Below are 18439 nucleotides of genomic sequence, written 5' to 3' on the forward strand. Positions count from 1 at the left end.
AAGTATATGCAACTAACTGCAAAGCCATCAACAAGCATGCACTGAATATGTAAAATAAACAGCGATAGTATATGCAAATGGATGAAAAGCAACATTCAGCATAGTTCTTATCCTCAACGAGATTGCTACTAAATTAAAGGTTACCAAGAAATCTCTAATTACATGGGTTGTGGGTTGCACTGGATGACCCCCACACATGGAAGCTAGTATTCTACAGTTTCACACAAGACACTTAGCTGTGGCATAGGCCACTGATACTATATGAACTTCAGTATGGGAAAAGTTTAGTGAAGGTTGCTAAGGCCCTGGATAGCCCCTTGCTGGGGTGGCCCTTCGCTGGATCTCAGAGTGGGATGCTCAGCTTGTGGACAGGTGGAGAGGAAAGTGAATAGTGACTTGCCAGTCAGACTCATGGATAGATTTACACTGAAAATAAAGACTAAGAGGAGAAAAAAACAGGAACAAGTAGAATGTAAAAATCCTCTCATCTGTTGGAAATAACAGTATAAAACACTAGCAAAAACAAAAAGTCCGCATTCTAAGACGTAACAGCAAATTTTTGCACCTTGGTTCTAAGCTGTCAGACCCTCCACTGTTGATGTAAGTAATCTACTCTATAAAATTCCTTTCTTCCTACTTTGGCCTAAGGATATGAGTAGAACTTTTTGAAATATCAGATGAAAAAGGAAAGAAAACATTGTCTTAGGCTAAAAATATGAGAATAATATCCTATCAGGATGATTACACAGGTGTCCAAAACAAGACAAAGACAGAACACATAGGGAGGGGAAAATCTTAGATGCCACATTTCAGAAATGTGTAAAGATGGTAGGCTCCTTATTGGGATTGTATCGCAGAAGCCTTCTGATCCGACTCAATCCCAGGAGAGCCAGTTAATTTAAATGTCACTTAAGAGTAGTGAATCAGAAAAATTGTCCTCATACCCATTCATTTTCCATGCAGAGGGGGCACTGACTGGAGGCAAAAGAGGGGGACTTTATTTCACCAGATGTTCAGGTTTAAATCCTTGGTCTGTCAAATACCAGCTATGGGACTTAGCCTGTCTATGCCAAAGTATCCCCACTGGTAAAATGGGTGCAATGATAGGTCCTGCCCCACGGGACTGTGATAGAGATTAAATTGGTGAGTGCTCTAAAGATTATAGAATAATGTCTGACACATGGTAAGTACTATGATGTATTTGGTAAATGACATTTTCAGTAGGGCCAAGGCTGCTGCTTTGCTCAGAGATCTTTTTGTTGCTGGAATCTTCTAGTATCTTTTCTTTAAATTTGGCATCAACACAAACTGTATACATTACCTATGGTTCCTAATTTTCGTTTTCCTTAACAATGGTACATGAAGTTAAAATCATTTGAAAAGCAGTTTGCATGCAGAATTGTTCTACATTTAAGACAATTTCTGATCTCCCAAAACTTTTTTTTTTTATAGTTAGACACCTATCTTTATTTGCTTATTTTTTGAGATGGAGTTTTGCTCTTGTTGCCCAGGCTGGAGTGGAATGGTATGCTCTCGGCTCACTGCAACCTCTGCCTCCCAGGTTCAAGCAATTCTCTTAGGTCAGCCTCCTGAGTAGTTGGGATTATAGGCATGCACTACCACACCTGGCTAATTTCGTATTTTTAGTAGAGACGGGCTTTCTCCACGTTGGTCAGGCTGGTCTCGAACTCCACCTCAGGTGATCCACCAGCCTTGGCCTCCCAAAGTACTGGGATTACAGGCATGAACCAGCCAGACACCTATATTTAATTTGATCACAAAAACTACTGTAGCAGACCTACTGAGTTACAAAAATAACTCATTCTTGGCAAGAATTCAGCTTAACTGGTTAGAGAAATATGTGCACCTGGTAGAGAGCTTCACTAGCTGCCAACATTCATTAGGTTGAGGATATTGTTCCCTGTGATTTACAAGAGGAAATGGTGAGCATCAGTGAATCGGTACAAGTAGGTTCAAATGAGTTTAGAGATTCCAGTCCCTGTAAGAACCATTACTTTTGGATTTTGTTTGCTATCCTGCCATCTCAATTCCTTAGAATTTAATTCCAATGTTGATTTTATTATTGGGGGGGGGCTTCTTAATCTGATTTATTGCCACCCATAGTCCCAGAGAAATCATTCTAGAAACTGAAATCAGTAGAGAAGTTTGTTGTCAATCTCAAGATCTTAATTTTCAGCTTAGGCCTTTCTTATTTCCATCATGGACCTAGCTCCCTTTGTAAGTTTACTAGAATCTGTCAACTAACCCCCAGAGCTCTCCCTTTCTGTGTCTTCCACAGAAGAATTGACTAAATGATATCCATATAACCTCTTATTCTGTATTTTTAAAGAACAAAGCATTGGCTGTTTCTTATAAGTTATTTTCCCTTCTACTATTTATAATCTGTCTACCCAAATCACAGCGTGTTCATAACTCTTCTTTCTGTATTACTGTTCAGGTAGTAGCTTTGGAATGAGAGAATCACTAGGCTGTATTCAGCAGATGATAACTAATGGAGCCTTCTAAGAAGTGCAAAAAACTACTTAGAAATCTGCTGTAATGAATTAGTAGGCCCTGGGCAGCCCCTATAGGTTCTACAATATTTCAGAAAAGGGGCATACTGGTGGATTTGCTGCCTGCATCCACCATCTTCTCAGACATACTGGGCTGGAACACATGACTGCATTGGACCTCAACATTCATGTAAGCCAGGAAAACTTCAAAAGAAGAAGTGAGAGCATAGACCTCTCATAGGTTTATATTAAATAACTTTCCAGAACAATGAATTATTATTTCTTCATTATTTCACTCAACACATGAGTAAGCATCCATATGTGTAAAGCAAGTTTAGAATGTTTGTATTTTAACACCACTGTATATATTTTGTTTCTCACTTAAACCCAAAAGTATTATCAGAAAATGAAAAGTTATGAGTGAAGTAATTAACACACCATCTGAAAAGCCAGTGATGTCCTCGGTCTGTGATTATAAGCTCCGAGATGTTAACAGGGCAGTTATCATACTTTATATCATTATTTTTCACATAACTATTAACAGCTCATCTTTTAAAATATTTTTAAAATTAGAATGGCTTCTGAAAGGGAGTACTATTTAGGGAGAAATATGAAGTATGTTGGCTGAAAACACCTAATGAATAAACACTGATTTCTATTGTTAGCATATACATCATCCCCTGATCTTCAGGTATGAATTTAAGAAATTTGTGACAGTGAACGAAAAGCTTATATATCCATAGCACATGTGTTTATCACACAAATAAGTGATCATAATTCATAAACATGGTCTGTAGAGCCTTAAACCCTACTTCAAAAAAGCCTTAAGTTACAACAGGCAAAACAGAAAAAAATCATGAACATGCAACAGCTTTTAAAGGTAATTCTAGTATTGAATCTTGATTTTGAGATTGCAAAAGAAACACAACTTTTCATAAATGCAAGATCCCCTATGACAAATATTTATGGTGGTCAGGAACAGAAAACAGAATAGAGATAGATGACTTTCCTCCTGCCCCACACAATTTTTGAGTCATAAATTATGAATTATGTTCAAACATAAATGGCAGAGAGGAAATTAATTTAGGAGATGAGATCTATTTTATAATTCAGAGAGCTGTTTTATTTTAATTTGGGGGGCAAATTACATTTTGATGTTCAGCTTACGAAACATCTTTCTTTCTCTGAAGTGAATTACAATTTCCTATTATTTCTCTGAGGAGTCCTAAGGTTTTTATGCCAAAATTCAGAGGGTAAATTAGCAACACGGTCTGGATCATTTGGAAAAATATTGTCCCATAGAGCTTTCCACAGTGATGAAAATGTTCTCCGTGTGTGCTGTCCAATGAAGGTAGTCCCTGGCCACATGTGGCTTTTGATGACTTGAAATGTGGCTAGTTGGACATAGGAACTTAATTTTAATTTAAACTTTTAAAATTAAAATTTAAATAGCCCTATATGACTAGTGGTTACAGTGCTGGACAGTACAGTCCAAGATGACCAGAGGCTGAAGAAGGACCTTCCTCTTCGCCAATCAGACCACACAGTGGGCTGCCCTTTGTACACTGCACACTGCCCCCGTGAAAGCTCAATGCAGCCTTTGACAGATTAGCCTCAGAAGGGCTTGGGGCAAAGCTTATGGGAGCTTGTTTGAGCAAATATACACATTAATAGGATCACAAAGATCGGAAACAGCAAAGGTCAGTCCTCCAGACCCCTCTACCCATTCATGTGTTTCCCTGCAGTGGGACATATTCTCTAGTGTTTCGTCAGGAACAGCTTCAAATGGATTCAAATGGCTTGTCTTTCCACAGCTTTCCATGTTATGAAGGCAAGTAAAAAAAAAATAGTTCAGTGAGAGCACTTAGAAAAAGACAACCTGGAAAAATACTGAGATAGAAACAGGAGGCGTTCTGTTATAAGAAGGAACTCTGCCTAGAGAGAGATTTGAAAGAAAAACAAACCCCACGTGTGTTTTTGATTATAAAGAGTTTGAAATAAAGATATATGCTTTGGCATTAAATAAAATCCTTCCTTGCTTATCACAGTATGCAAGATTACTAATGCTGGTCCCCAAAGCAATCAATTATTTCCCAACTCTTTTCCATGGTTCCATTTAGTTTACTACAGAACATCTTCTGATTGTCCCTTTTACCTGTTTATTCTTTGTTAGTGTATTTCCTTATCTGCATGTAGCTTTAAAGTCAAGAACTTAAGACACATTCAAATTTAATGACATCTCTTGAGAGAGGAAAGAATTGGGATTCTGATGCAATATGCCTTGCTCATGAAGATGTTGCCAAATTCCAAACTTAGGTAACTTCCTGTAGCACTTCAGTAGCAAAGATTGTTTTCCAGATAAACACATACCTGGAGGAGCAGATCAGAAGTGGGTCTGACTCGCTGTTGGAATAGGATGCTTAGTGTTCGATTCTGCTGTTCCAAATCAAACACTCTTGTTTTCAACTTCACACATTCCTCCCTTAGATCCTAAAACAAACACATCGAAGGAGGAAAAAGTCTATAACTAAAGGATATCTTTGCATATTATAACCATATTTTATATATCTCACATGTGTTAGTAAAAAACAGTATTTTCATTCTTCAAAGCCTCCAGAAATAAATCACATATAACGTTTTCTTCCACAGACCATTGTCTGATAGAATTATTACGTACAAGAAAGACCAATTTTTTTTTAAAAAAGCACCTTGAAATCAGAAATACATTAATCTAGCATGCTATTTTTGAAGACAGTAAATCTTAGCGATATAAAGTCAATTTAAGTTTCCACCTATATATTTTGCCTTTTCACTGTCTTTATAAAAGCAATCACAGAGCACAGACCACAAGGACAACAACAACGTTTCTGCAGTGAATAGAGATTTGATGAGCTAAAGAAACTATCATTTCTGATGGAGTTTTTCGTTGTCATTTGTTGAAACAAGTTGAAATTCTCGGCGCTGGGGCTAATAGAGTCAGTGGTGCATTTAGTGGGAGAGAAGGAACTCAGAAGAGATGGCTTTTAAGAGGCCACTTGCAACTTGCCCATCCTCTGAACTCGTGGATTTCCATATCCTCTGGGGCTTGCTGGTTTCGGTGCTGGGGAAGAAGCACACTAAGCTCATTCTTGCATCTGTTTGGAGCAGCTTTTTTGAATAGTTCAAACACCACAGAGACCTTTTTCCCAGCTCATAGAGGAAGCTGAGGTATAAGAACTGCCTTCCAAACTGACTGCTATAAAAGTACTTATGGTACTTAAATACCTATGCCCTCTTTGATGGGATTCAAGACAAACCCGGTAGAATAAAGCCCACATTCAAGGTTCTTCAAAAGCTGACCCTTTTCTACATTTCAAAATATCTTTACTACTTCCTGATGTTAAAAAAAAAAAAAAAAGAAAAGTCTTCTGTTCTTATCAAGCAGAGAAGAAAGGTCTGGCGTGTTGTTCTCTCAAGCTCTTTGCATTCCTTCTACCTTCTCTTTTCCTTCCACTACTTTTCTTTCTTAGCCACTTTCTTCTTTCAGCCCACATTTGGCTCTTTGATTGAAGTCCAGTTCAAACTTGATCACCTCTCTGACATTTTACCTGGCATTCCTCAAAACCTGCTCCATTTTCTGAACTCCTATCAGTCCTTAATGCCTCCTCTGTGACATTTAGCATATATTACTGTGTATTCATTTTCTCGTTTGTGCTCTAGACTCGTCAATTACAGGACGTATTTTTTTTCACAAGGCAAGCACAAGATGATACTGAAATAACCACACAAGCATATTGCTCTTACATTGTTTTTATTCCATCACCTATTATTTTGCTAAATCGGATGATGATGGCAAATTCTGTTCTCCAGTGATTGGCGTGATAAAGAACGTTAAAGTTTCTCAACACTTCTATTTCAAAGATTTATGAATTCTGACATGGGGCAGCTATTGGGCTGATGACTCTGTTAGCAAGGGTGAGCCCAGGCCACAGCTCTGTGCCTAAATACAAGTGACAGAGGTGCCTGGGCCTGTTCAAAACCTTTTATCAACCTAATGGTGAAGCTAGATCTCCCTAGTAAAGCCTTCTCTGAGGCTTGATGAGTATGCATCATCTTATCCAGTAGTATTAATTCTATTTAAAGGGGGCAAAGAAACAGGCCAGTGTATGGTCTACTGTAGTTTCAACTCTCCTTGCATTTGTTAGTTAAATGGGTAAAGCTTATGTATAGGGTGTTTTCAACTGATCCGTGCCTACAAATGGAGAGCAGAGAAAAGAAATGTCATGTTCAGAATAAAGTGCAAGAGTGCAAGATCCAGCAGGGCATGATCAGGAGTGTGCATTTCATACTCCTGAGCACACGCACCATTTGGCAGAGGCCATTGTGGGGACCCACTCACTGCTCAAATTAAAAGGTAAAACTTCATCCTGGCCAACATGGCAAAACCCCATCTTCACTAAAAATACAAAAATTAGTCAGGTGTGGTGGTACACACCTGTAGTCCCAGCTACTTGGGAAGTTGATTCATGAGAATCACTTGAACCCAGGTGGCAGAGATTGCAATGAGTCCAGATGGCACCACTATACTCCAGCCTGTATGACAGAATCTCAAAAAAACCCTTCCCAAAAAAAGAAAAAAAAATGAAACTTGCTTCTTTCTTTAGAATTCAACCTCTGTCTGTGTCTCACATTGATTTTTGTTCTTAGCATGTACATAACACTTTCTGCTCCCAAACACGATTGTTTTTAGTATGGCTAATTAAGTAATTAATAAAACTTGACTGTGAGACAGATAAATATTAATGTACCTATTGGGTGGGAAAACACAATCATCCTCATTTGCAATATAGGGATATGAAAACAGGAGCATACAGTGTGGATACACAAAAAAAAAAAAAAAAAAGGAGGAGGGGGTGTGGACCTGAAAGCAACAGCAACCACAATTTTTAGCAGCAACACTGAGAACACCTTGAAAGAGTTCTTTAGATGGGGAAAAATGAAACAAAAATAAAGAATGAAAAAAATCAATATACTTTACAGAGAGTCTTTACACAAGTACTGAAATTCAAAAGGCCATTACTATTACTTAAGGTATGGTAAAAGTTCATTAGTGGGAACACAATTTATCGACCCTGAGAACTCTGTTCATCACTATTAGCACATCCAACTCAGCACACAGCAGCGGGGGAGACAGAGGCTTTAGGGATGTGACACTGATCTGATGGCCATCGACAAACAGAAATGAGCTGGTCTGAAAATCTGTAGATAGGAAAGAATCACTTGCATTGTTTTCAATATTCTTATTTTCTTCAGACAAGCTGTGGATTACCAGTAACTTATGCCAGACAGTTACCTTCCCAAGAAACTGTAAACAAAAACACTCGTGTGTCTATGTACATATGCATAAACACAATCAGAATGAATATATATAGAGAAACAACTGTTTCTCTGACCACTGTTGTGGCACCTGGGCGAAGGGGGCAGTTGGCTGCCTTGGCTTCCTCTATGCTCACAACAGGAACACACTGACATAAAGGAACGCATGACTGCATGATGCATTTAGGCTGGATGCAAGAGCAGCTACTCTGACCCTGCCAGTTCAGAGGCAAGACCTAGAACAGCCTCGCCAAGGAAGGCTTTTTCAAACAAAACAACTCTCCTCTGGGTAGGTGCCATAGTCTGGGATCATGGCTCAAGGGAGAGGCTGTAGCATGTGTCCTCTCTCACAACCCTTCTTCTTCTTCTTCTTCTTCTTTTTTTTTTTTTCTATGACTTCGTGGCATGTATCAGTTCTCCAGAAAAGAACATCACTAAAAATACAAGGTTGTGTCTTCAGGTAAGAAAAAGGGGGCATAACATAAATATTTATCATGGAGGAATAATGCCGAAGATTTGACTACATTTCATATCACGTAAACAAAAAAGGTACAGTGGTGTTTGGGTCCAAGAAAATACCCAGACCTGTTTTCCTTACACTATTCGTGTTACTACCAATTGGAAACAGAGACTTGAGGGATTACAGCTGAGCAATGTGATACACTGGTCTAATGGGCTCCTGTGCATCTTAATGATCCCAAACCATAATTTCCCAGGGGATCCACACACTGTAATCCTGATCAATTCCCCCTGTGCTTGGGCTAAAGATGATTCTGGACCCACTGCTGTATACTACCTATAGGAGCACAGTTACTTTACGCACTGAAGAGTAAAATCCTTATCAGCTCTAGGCTGAAGTACATTTTTTAAAATGCTGATTGCTTAGAAGCAGGATATATGCTAACATGATCACTGGAGTGTCATTAAAAACGATTTAAATCTGATTTTATCATGTAAAAATGAAGTGATAGTGGTATAACTATTTCAGAGGCAGTGTCTGTCATGGGAATACATGGAATTGGGGCTTAGAGGGCCGGGGCTCTAGTCCTCATTGTCCACAGGATGCTGAAGAAGTGATTGCTTCTGATTAGGTCTGTTACCTCATCTGTAAACTAAGGCACTGTACAAAACCTAGCTTTTGTTCAAAAGACTGTATCTCTGAAGAGCTTCATGGGATGACTTTTCAAGTGCCACCTTGTGCCCTCCCTGAAGCTTAATGGCCACCAAAACTACCAGCCTCTTTGGTCACACCCCTTCCTGGTAGTTTTCACGGATACATCCCTATCTGTGCCCCAAATGCTGAGACTTTTGTAAAAAGAAAAGCCACTTTTGGAAAAGGCTGGTCACGTCTCAGACTGACCCAGGGCTTCCACATCAAATAACCAAAAGGCAAGAGAGGTGACATAAAAGTGTGACTGAACCAGGACACTGCACAGAAAGTAGTGAGTCCTGTGGCAAAATGAATACTGCAAGTCTCCACCCTAAAGGCCTTCAGATTAAACCACTTTTATTAAGGGTGATGGCTAAACAGTTCGTGTAACTAAAGTCAATTGAGTCCATTACCAAAGGTAGTGGACAATCTCAAGATTAAATGCTCACTAAGGCTCCTTGAAATTGGGAAATTTGGAAGTTAAAAATAACATTTTGAGAAAGTTTAACCCCAAATATACAGGGTCAGTTTTACTCCAAACATGTCGAACTCTAAATGTTCTTCCTGCTAGAGAAGATCAGCAATACTTCCAGAAGTTTTAAGAATTCCTGTGGCTACCCTGCTCTTTTAGTTTATTCCCTGTGATCATAATTAAATGCTGGATTTCAATCCATCTGTTGATTTTCATGGCAACTCTCTCTGTCCTATTGAACTACGGTGAGAAAAACAAGTGACCGAATGGGATCGTGGAGTAAGAAAGAGGGAGTGAGTCAGAGCATGGGACTGGCATTGCAACAGCCATAGTCAAAGCAGGGGCCCTGCCACTGCCTGGCAATTGAAATGATGAGCAAATTATTTTTTTAGTCCTATCTCAGAGTGCTGCCTTGAGAACAAAACGACTTAGTGCATTTAAAGTGCTGCACGTGGGGGGTGATGGCTCGTAAATGCCTGCTAAATATAAACAAGCGCCTGATACCATACAGACCATGGCTAGAGAAGTAGACACAGACAATTCAGTTGCCCCTCTACAAGCAAAATAGGTAGGAATTGGGAGTTTTCTCAGCTACAAGCTATAAAATTGTTTTCTGCTTCTGCCTGAGTGGTTGGATTCCACCATACCCAGCTTTATTCCATGACGGTGAAGAAAACACACCATAGAAATATGTGGTTCCTCCAAAGAACATGCAGATAAACCTGAGATTACAAATATGAATGAAAATAATTGCAGAGAATATGCCTTTATTCCATATTTTGCTTAATGGCAAAACAAAATAAAACAAAAAACAAAAACCCCAAACACTGAAGAACCTAGGCAAGTTACATTTTCTGCAAGTGTAAAAAAAAAAAAAAAAAAAAAAAAGCTGAGGTATATGAAGAGGATAAAGGGCATTCAGGAGCTGCCTTTTAAAGGATACTTCCAAAACTTCATACATAATAAAGATAAGATATATTTCAGATAAAAATATTAGTTTAACTTGAATTACTGATTTTGCTTGTAGACTTAGACCCATGATTTGGAGGCATCAAAGGAAGAAAGTTGGTGTTTAATATGGTCACTTTTGTATTATTGTTCCAAAGGGGTACAGTCTGTTCACTTAAGGGAATCCACAGGTTTTTGAGATAAACTGAATTACTTGACTAGGCACACTGAACAGAAACTGCTAAGTTCATGGAAAAAAATTTTTTCTATCATATCAGTAGACTCTGGTACTTCAGGATGCCTGTCTGGGCCAATTCATGATATGTCATGAAAAATGCATTTCTGGTTGCCCAGTGAAGAGCTGAAGCCAGAGCAGATTTGCCTTTGTGTCATAACTAATGTCATACTCTAAAACTGCACAGTGATGCCTATAATCTCACCTCGAGGATCTTCTGGTGACTTGGATAAATCACTCAAGACTTTTTCTGTTTTGTCTTTGCTAGCTACATTCCTTTTTGAGATTAGTTTTCTCATCTGCATTTGGAGTATATTGTATATTCTAGAAAGTGCTCTTAATTAAAAAGAAATTTTAGTCTTTTTACAGCCATTTTACAGTCCCCCTAAAGCCTGGAGGCACACATTTCTGCAGAACATGATTCTTTTGGAATCTCCAAAAGCCCCCAGCATCTCTTTCTGCCTCATAGTGTCCCTGAGGTAAGCTATCTCACAGTAGCACGTCTTTCTGCATCTCACTGCTTAACTGTACCAAGGTAGATTTATCTGTTTACTAGTTACTACTTGGATTTGTGTAGCTATTGCTTTGTGGCTGACCTAAAGGGTCCCATTTTCCTTTTTATTGTACCAGACGGCTTCCTTGTCTCTTTCCTGAGGCAGCATTAACAAAAGCAGGCCTGAGGATTCTTTCAACAGTTGTGCACAGAGCTGCAACAGCACTCCCTTCCATTCCTTAGGTTTATAACTAAGTCAGCATAGAGTTTCCAACCGGAAAAAAAAAAAAAAAAACTGAGAAATTAAAGCCTTAGAAAAAGAAAAAGCATTAAAAAATGTTGTGGCAGCAATTACAATTTGTCCTCCAATATCTATTTCTCACCTTCTTCCACAGTAATTTCAGCCAGGCACACACCCAGAACAAAGACACCTTCACTGGATTTGTTAGGCATGGCTGTGTGACTATGATCTGTTCAAGGAGAGGTATGTAGTAACGTATGAAAGCTTTTGGCTGTGTTCTTTAAAAGACAGCTGCTGTATGCCCTTTATCCTCTTCATATTCCTCAGCTTTTTTTTCCCCCTTCCTGATGGCTGGAATGTGTGGATTTGATGACTAGAGCTAGCATAGTCTTCTTGAACCATAAAGTGACCTTGACAATGGGGCCACATTCCATGAAATACAGAGATGGAAGCTAGGGACCCCATCGGCTTTATGAAGCAGAGCTACCATTCTAGTCCTGTACTGCCTACCTGTTGGTTTATATGTGAGAAATAACTAACATTTTAGCTTATTTAAGCCACTGCATTACGGATCTCTGTTGCTCACAATGGAACCTAATTCTAGCTCTACATATATATACTCAAATCTCTTCATTTATGCATGTTAGTGTAAAACTGAAAGCAGTTAAAATTATTTGTAGATGGAACTGTGACATTTTGACAGAAGTAGTAGGGAAGAAAGTCTAGAAAAATAATTTACCAAAATGCCTATATCATATAAATTGCAAAGAATATTCATTTAAGCATTTCCATGAGAAGCAGTCAACTGCTAATAAAATTATTTTCAATTAAAAAATCAAAATGGCATAAATTATTTTGCTGCCATTTGTCACATCATCCTGAATATGGTGCAGGATCTAAAAGTTTCTTTTGGAGAAGAAGGATCTATTTCACAGACAGAAATCAAAGCAAACAAAATCTGAGGGAACTAAAATTTAGCTTCTCAGAAACATCATGGCAAGAGATGGAAAACATTCTGTACAATTCACGGAAACAGCCAAAGTTGGGCAAGATTGACCTGCATTTACTCTCCGTGCTTAGCTAGATCTTAGATGTGATATTATGTTGTCTGAAGGCAGAATGACAAGGCAGCAAATGCACAGGTATGGAAATTTTGGCACAGTAGTTACCATTATTTTATATGTACCACATACTATTGTAGTAACCGTTTCTACATGCTTCCTTTTGTAGGATCACCACAGCAGTTCCAGAAGGTGGGAATTGCTATTCCCATATTAAAGAGGAGGAACTAGCAAAATTAAATAACTTTCCTAACTTCAAAGATCTCTTGCTGAATTTTAGATTTCTGTTAATGCTGTCCAAAAGAAGATATTCATTTTATAGATATTGAGAGAATTCACAACTTATGGGAAGTTTGTATTTACTAAATAAAAACTATGGGTTTGCTACTCATCTGGGTACATGAAAAATCTTTCATCTTTAAAAGGCTTCCTATTACGTTACCAAAGGTTTGAATTTTTTATACAATTCCATTGGCCACTGATGTTACCTCATATGCTATCTAAAACACATACAATTTTCACTAAGTGAATAAATGCAAAAGTATTGCATCTATCAATCACAATTTTCTAGCCTAACAACGTGAGTTACAATATAGTTGCATAAGTGCCTTGAAAAGAACAAAACCAGAAAGTGACCTACCTTTTGAGTAAGCAGAGCTTGAACAACTTGGTTGGCTACCTTTAAAAAATAAAGAAAAAGTTGTCATTCATAATAATGAGACTTTATATGCACCAACTCTAATTTACCAATAAGTTTATCACAGCTTATCGTAGCTAATTAGCTCCTCATTTACCTCTTTCCTCTACATCCAGAGATCTGATTCTTTTCATAATAAGCCTATCCTTCTAGGTAATATTTTGCTTTCTCCAAAGGTGACCTTGTTGCTAATTAAGATGGTTACACTTAAGAGATCATTCATACCTTGACTTTCACATTTCCATATTTGGAGAAATGATATCCCTTCATATATTCCAAGAAGGCTAAAAAATGATATAGTGCAAAACACAGTCCTAATTATCTGTACACAGTTTCTACATTTTGCTGATTTACAATGTCCTTTGCCTCTCCTTCCTATTCCTTTGCTGTCTATTTCACTGCTTAACATTACTTGCAAGAGAGATAGGTTGAATGGTCAAGAATAGGGACAACTCATTGTTTCCTATATGCCCTGCTTTCATCGTCAATGTTTTCTCTTATGCCACCCCCTTGTTGTTGCTACCTGTAATAGAATCTGGTAGTTGTTTACTCCAGCATCCATTTTTTTTTTCCTTCTTCCTGAGTAACAAACCTAATGTATTTGGGCTAGGCACATTCAACTGCATTTCCTAGCCACTCTTGTAACTAAGTGTCCCCATGTGACAAAATTCTGGCCAAAAGACATAAGCAGACTATTTTTTTGGGCTTAGAGGAAGTCTCAAAGGAGAAGGGGGCTGACCCTTCATCCTCTTCCTGACTAGGAATGGAAGTACAGTAATGGCTATAACTTCAGCAGCTACCCTGACAACAAAAGTCACATATTAAGTATATTTGGACAGAGAAATAGGACAAGTTTGGTCCTGATGATGTTGTGGCGCTATGTTGTCTGCCAAACTTCTATGTGAGAGAAATAAGGTAGTCACTGTTATTTTGAGGTTCTTCCAGTAAACAATCAAATATAATTCTTAGTAATATTTTCAGGGACCTCATTTTCTTCAAGTATCAGGCAGCTTGGGACTGCAGAAGAACCTAAATCCCTCCTCAGCCCAAGGCTGTGAAACTTGATTAATCTAAACCAATCTTGGCAATTCTAGTGATTGGTTTAAGAGTGGGCTTATAACAGAATTCCAGCTAAGGACCACATGTAAAACCAGTACCATGTGTTCCTGGTATTCCCAGTATCTGGCGTTTTCTCCAGGTAACCATTCCTTATTACTGTATGTCTTTGTGCTAGGATTTCTTCAGCTGCAGATTTCAAAACGCTTTGCATAGAATTACTTACTCAACTTCACTATTACCTTGAAACGATGCCAAATGGCGACTGCTGATAATATTAAGGTGGACAGGTGAAGTGGGTGGTATTTTTTGGCCAACACATAAACTGTAAACATTTAATACGATGACTGAAATGGACAGCATGAAAGACTAAATCAGAATAATTAAACATCCCAGATATAAGACACTCTGTTTCATTCGTTTCTTCCCTCACTAATCCAATATAAATTTTCTGAGTATCTACTTGCAAAGCTAGATGATTGGGCCATGATCCTTGACTTCAAAGACTCACAGCTGGCAGTGAGATTGGCAAAAACATGATTATAACCCAGTGTGACAAACACCTAATCATCACGGTAATTCTCACATTCAACCGGAGACTGAGGGACACTTTCGTGTTATTTTTCTCTTGGTAACGCATTATTTTTGGTGATGATGCTCAACTATTTGTGCCTCTTCCTCTCTCTAGTATAGTGGAACAGATTACAGTAAGAATGTTTCCACGGAGCTTAATTGTTTTTTGACTCAAATATTGACAAACAGTACATCCTTTACGAAAGCTGGCTACCAGTAAGTCTCATAGAAAATTAAAACACAAGCTGTTACCAACTTTTGGTTAGAAGACATTCATACCACAAGCAGCAAATGACTAAAATCAGATGATCTGTAATTGATTAGTTAAATTATATGCACAGGAAGGATTGTTGAAGTTTTTTTAAAGTTTCATTGAGACATTGAATAAACAAGAAAGGCTCTTTAATGAAACTATGGTTTTAAAGAAAACATGTTCTTAGGTATTTTTTTGAGAGAAGCGCAAGTTACAGAAGTGTACCCAAGAATTCCTGTAGTCCACAATAAACCATACTTTCATTAACTGATGGAGTGTTGTCCCTTTATCACTTTATTTGTACGTGATCACAATAGTAATAAATGTTATTCAACCCACACAAATTGACCAACAGTATAAGAGTGAAAGTCATTTTTATAGCATTCATTCCAATTCGTAAGTAACTGAGAAATCAAACTATGTATCATCTTTTTTGTTGCTGTTGGCAAATAAGAGAAAACGATACAGAAGAACTGAACTATTCAAGCAGGTTGAATCAGGAACAAGGTACCAAAGTTAATTTATGCCATAAATAACTTACTTCTTTTGGATCTCAAACTTTGGATTTGATTTACATTCTCATAAAACTGCCCAATATCAATATTTTCTTTTCTTTCTCCCAACTGGTCTCTCACTGAAACCATTCTGGTAACAGTGGTCACATAAAATAGCTCTATCTGTGATTTAACAGGAGACACGGACTAATATCCTAACTCTAACAGCCCACAGGAGGAAATATGTTATATCTCGCAATCTAAGCAGTTGCCCTATAGGCCTAGAGACTCTATATCTAACACAGTTCCTTCTGGCATGTACTTTGGAAAATTGTTTGCTCCTCTTGAAAACTGAACAAAGATACATGAACACCTTATTTCTTTTACCTACTGACATGAGGTTATATTACCCAGAAGGACTCACTGGTTCTTTGAAAAAGAGCAGGCAGATTATACAGATGCTTTCCTCCATACTGGCTAAAATGACATCGTGTCCTAGGTTTTGTTACTGCTTTTAATAGCTAACTTCTCTGATGCATAAATAGGACAGCTGCTTGGAGCTTGTGCCTGCAACCTCTACTAGACTCAGAAGATAATATCTGGAATGCACCCTTGCCCTCAACCTAGCATTACGTCCTAAGCATTTGGGTTGCAAATAATCACACACCCATAGGGCCAGCTAGTGAGAACATCACTTCCAATGTCATCTGCCAGCTTTCCTCTCCAGGGAAAGGGCAGCAGCTGGGCTAGGCTGCAAGGGACTTGATCCACACTGGAAGAGTAAAGCTGGCAATCCTTAAGCCACTAGCTTGTAGTATAGCCTCCCTTAGGCTTTCCCTGGAGGCCACTTCCCTTTGCTCCTAGGAGATGAAGCAGGGCAGCAGGTGAGACGGGAATGCCAAGGAGAGTGCCTGAGCACATCTGGTGTGTTTCCTTCTCAGTAAGAATCCTCTCAGACAACCGAGCTCCTCTAACACATAGCTGATCTTTGACCCATACAAAACTTTGTTCTTTGTCCCTGAACAACTTCCAGGGGTTGTGATTCTTCCATGTACTCTCCTGGAAGTGGGTAAGCAGAGGGAGGAAAAGCTGGCACTGTGGAGTTATTTGTTATTTTATTGCAAAACAGTCCCTGAAGCTGAATAAGAAGCCACACTAAGGAGCTTACTCAGAAAGGGAGCCAATTCTCAGATAGCCAAGGGCTGGAGGGGAGGGTAGAGAAGCTTCAGGTACATGGGGATGGTGAGTGAGGATCTCAAATGGCTCTATGCTTTGACAGTCCTTCCCTGGCTATTGGGCTTGCTTTCAGACCTTCCAGAGCTATTTCCCCATGCAAAGCCACTGTTGCGTCAGCAAGGTCCCTGAAAAATCTCATCAGAAAAAGCAGGTGTTTTTGAAAATGTGGTTTGGAGAGGCTTCTGAGCTTGGTTGATTGCACTGAGGCAGCTAGGAGAAAGCATGAAGAATATGGACTTGGGTTGAAACAGTGTTTATGATAACTATACATTAACATGCGCAAGGGATGGGAGAGCAACCTGACTTTTTTCAGTCACAAAATAGGGAAGCTGCCTACCTTTAAAACTGTGAAAAAAGCATGAGATGACAGACATAATCAGAAACCACCTAGGATAGGACTTCATATAAAGCAGTTACCCTAAATGTAAATCAGGCCAGTCGAACTTTGGAAGAATCAATGCATGTCCAGGTGAGCAGTTAAGAAAAAAATGTTTTAAGAATCAGGGATTTTATTTGTAAAGGCATGAGGGGTATGTGCATGTGTTGTGTGTGTGTGTATCCACATAATATACATGTATAAGTGTAAGTCACGAAGCATCTGTATTATTCATTTACTTTGTAAAACAATCATGTAAGATACAAAAAAGAAAGTAAGATACTCAAAGAGGTAAATACACAGCCCCGTAGAACACTGAAAAAGGGTGAATAGTGAACCCTAGTCTTCCTAATCCAAAGCCCATAAAGTTCTCTTCTAATTCAAGTCAGAGCCTTTGAAGTGGGTCTGCTATTTTTTTTCAGCTCATCAATCTTTGGATTATCATTTGGGTTAGTGCATAATAAATGAGTGCTCATCTCTGAAGAGATAACTGAAGAAATTAGTCTAAATATGTATGTGGGATTTGGGGAAACACTAATTTGGAAATTAATTTCTGGCTGATACTCTCCATTCATTCATTTAGTCATTCAACAAATAAGCATTAGGCTCCTACTGTGGGCCAGGAAGCTGCTGGGTCCTGTAGAAATAATGAGGAAATGAATGCAGAGACTGCCTCCAGGCCGTTAGAATCTGGGGCAAATGAGATATGAAACATTTGAACAAATGAGAGCGACAAGCGAGAGTGCCTTCCATTTCCGTCTATCAAGACCTTGATTTTAAAGATAATGTAGGGCCCAGCTGTGGGATATGCCTGAGAATGTCCTGGGAATGATTCTACAGTCCAAGCATGTAGCACGTGGATCAGAGAGACAGGTGAGAAACAGTCTCAACAACCTACTTCTACTCTTACTTAAAATTCTTTTTTTTTTTCTCTATTTCTGAACTACATCCAAAGGTCTAGTTTTTAAACGTCCTTGTACTCTGAAGTGTAGAGGTTAGAAAACAACTCAACTCCATCATCACTAAGTGTAAGGGCCTAGCTCTGACTGAAGAGGAAGAGGCAGTTTCTCCAACTCTGTGTGCAGAAGTTCCTCCTGGAATGTTTGTGAAAATCGCCAATTTCCTGTCCCTGCATACTGATTGAGAAGGTCTGAATGAGGTCTAAGGATATGCAATCTTAGCAACCACCACACATCTTTCTGATGCAAAGGGCTCTCAGGAACACACTTTGAGAAACACTGGGATATATTTTATTTTATATTTTATTTTTTTTATTTTATTTTATT

At 38.6% G+C, this 18439-nt stretch overlaps 1 protein-coding gene across 15 annotated transcripts in view; it reads right to left on the reverse strand.

Moving 5' to 3' along the window:
* Nucleotides 1–18439, reverse strand: part of NCKAP5 (NCK associated protein 5) — a 986396-nt gene that overhangs the window by 183188 nt on the left and 784769 nt on the right. For all 15 annotated transcript variants that reach the window (XM_074399885.1, XM_074399884.1, XM_074399883.1 and 12 more), the window contains 2 exons: nucleotides 13109–13147; nucleotides 4884–5003 (listed from right to left, as the gene is read on the reverse strand). In XM_074399885.1, the coding sequence (XP_074255986.1) occupies nucleotides 4884–5003; nucleotides 13109–13147 (159 nt within the window). The remainder of the gene's footprint in view (nucleotides 1–4883; nucleotides 5004–13108; nucleotides 13148–18439) is intronic.

The sequence above is a fragment of the Saimiri boliviensis genome, chromosome 5 (genome assembly GCF_048565385.1).
Source record: "Saimiri boliviensis isolate mSaiBol1 chromosome 5, mSaiBol1.pri, whole genome shotgun sequence".
In the NCBI taxonomy this organism is placed as follows: Eukaryota; Metazoa; Chordata; class Mammalia; order Primates; family Cebidae; genus Saimiri; species Saimiri boliviensis.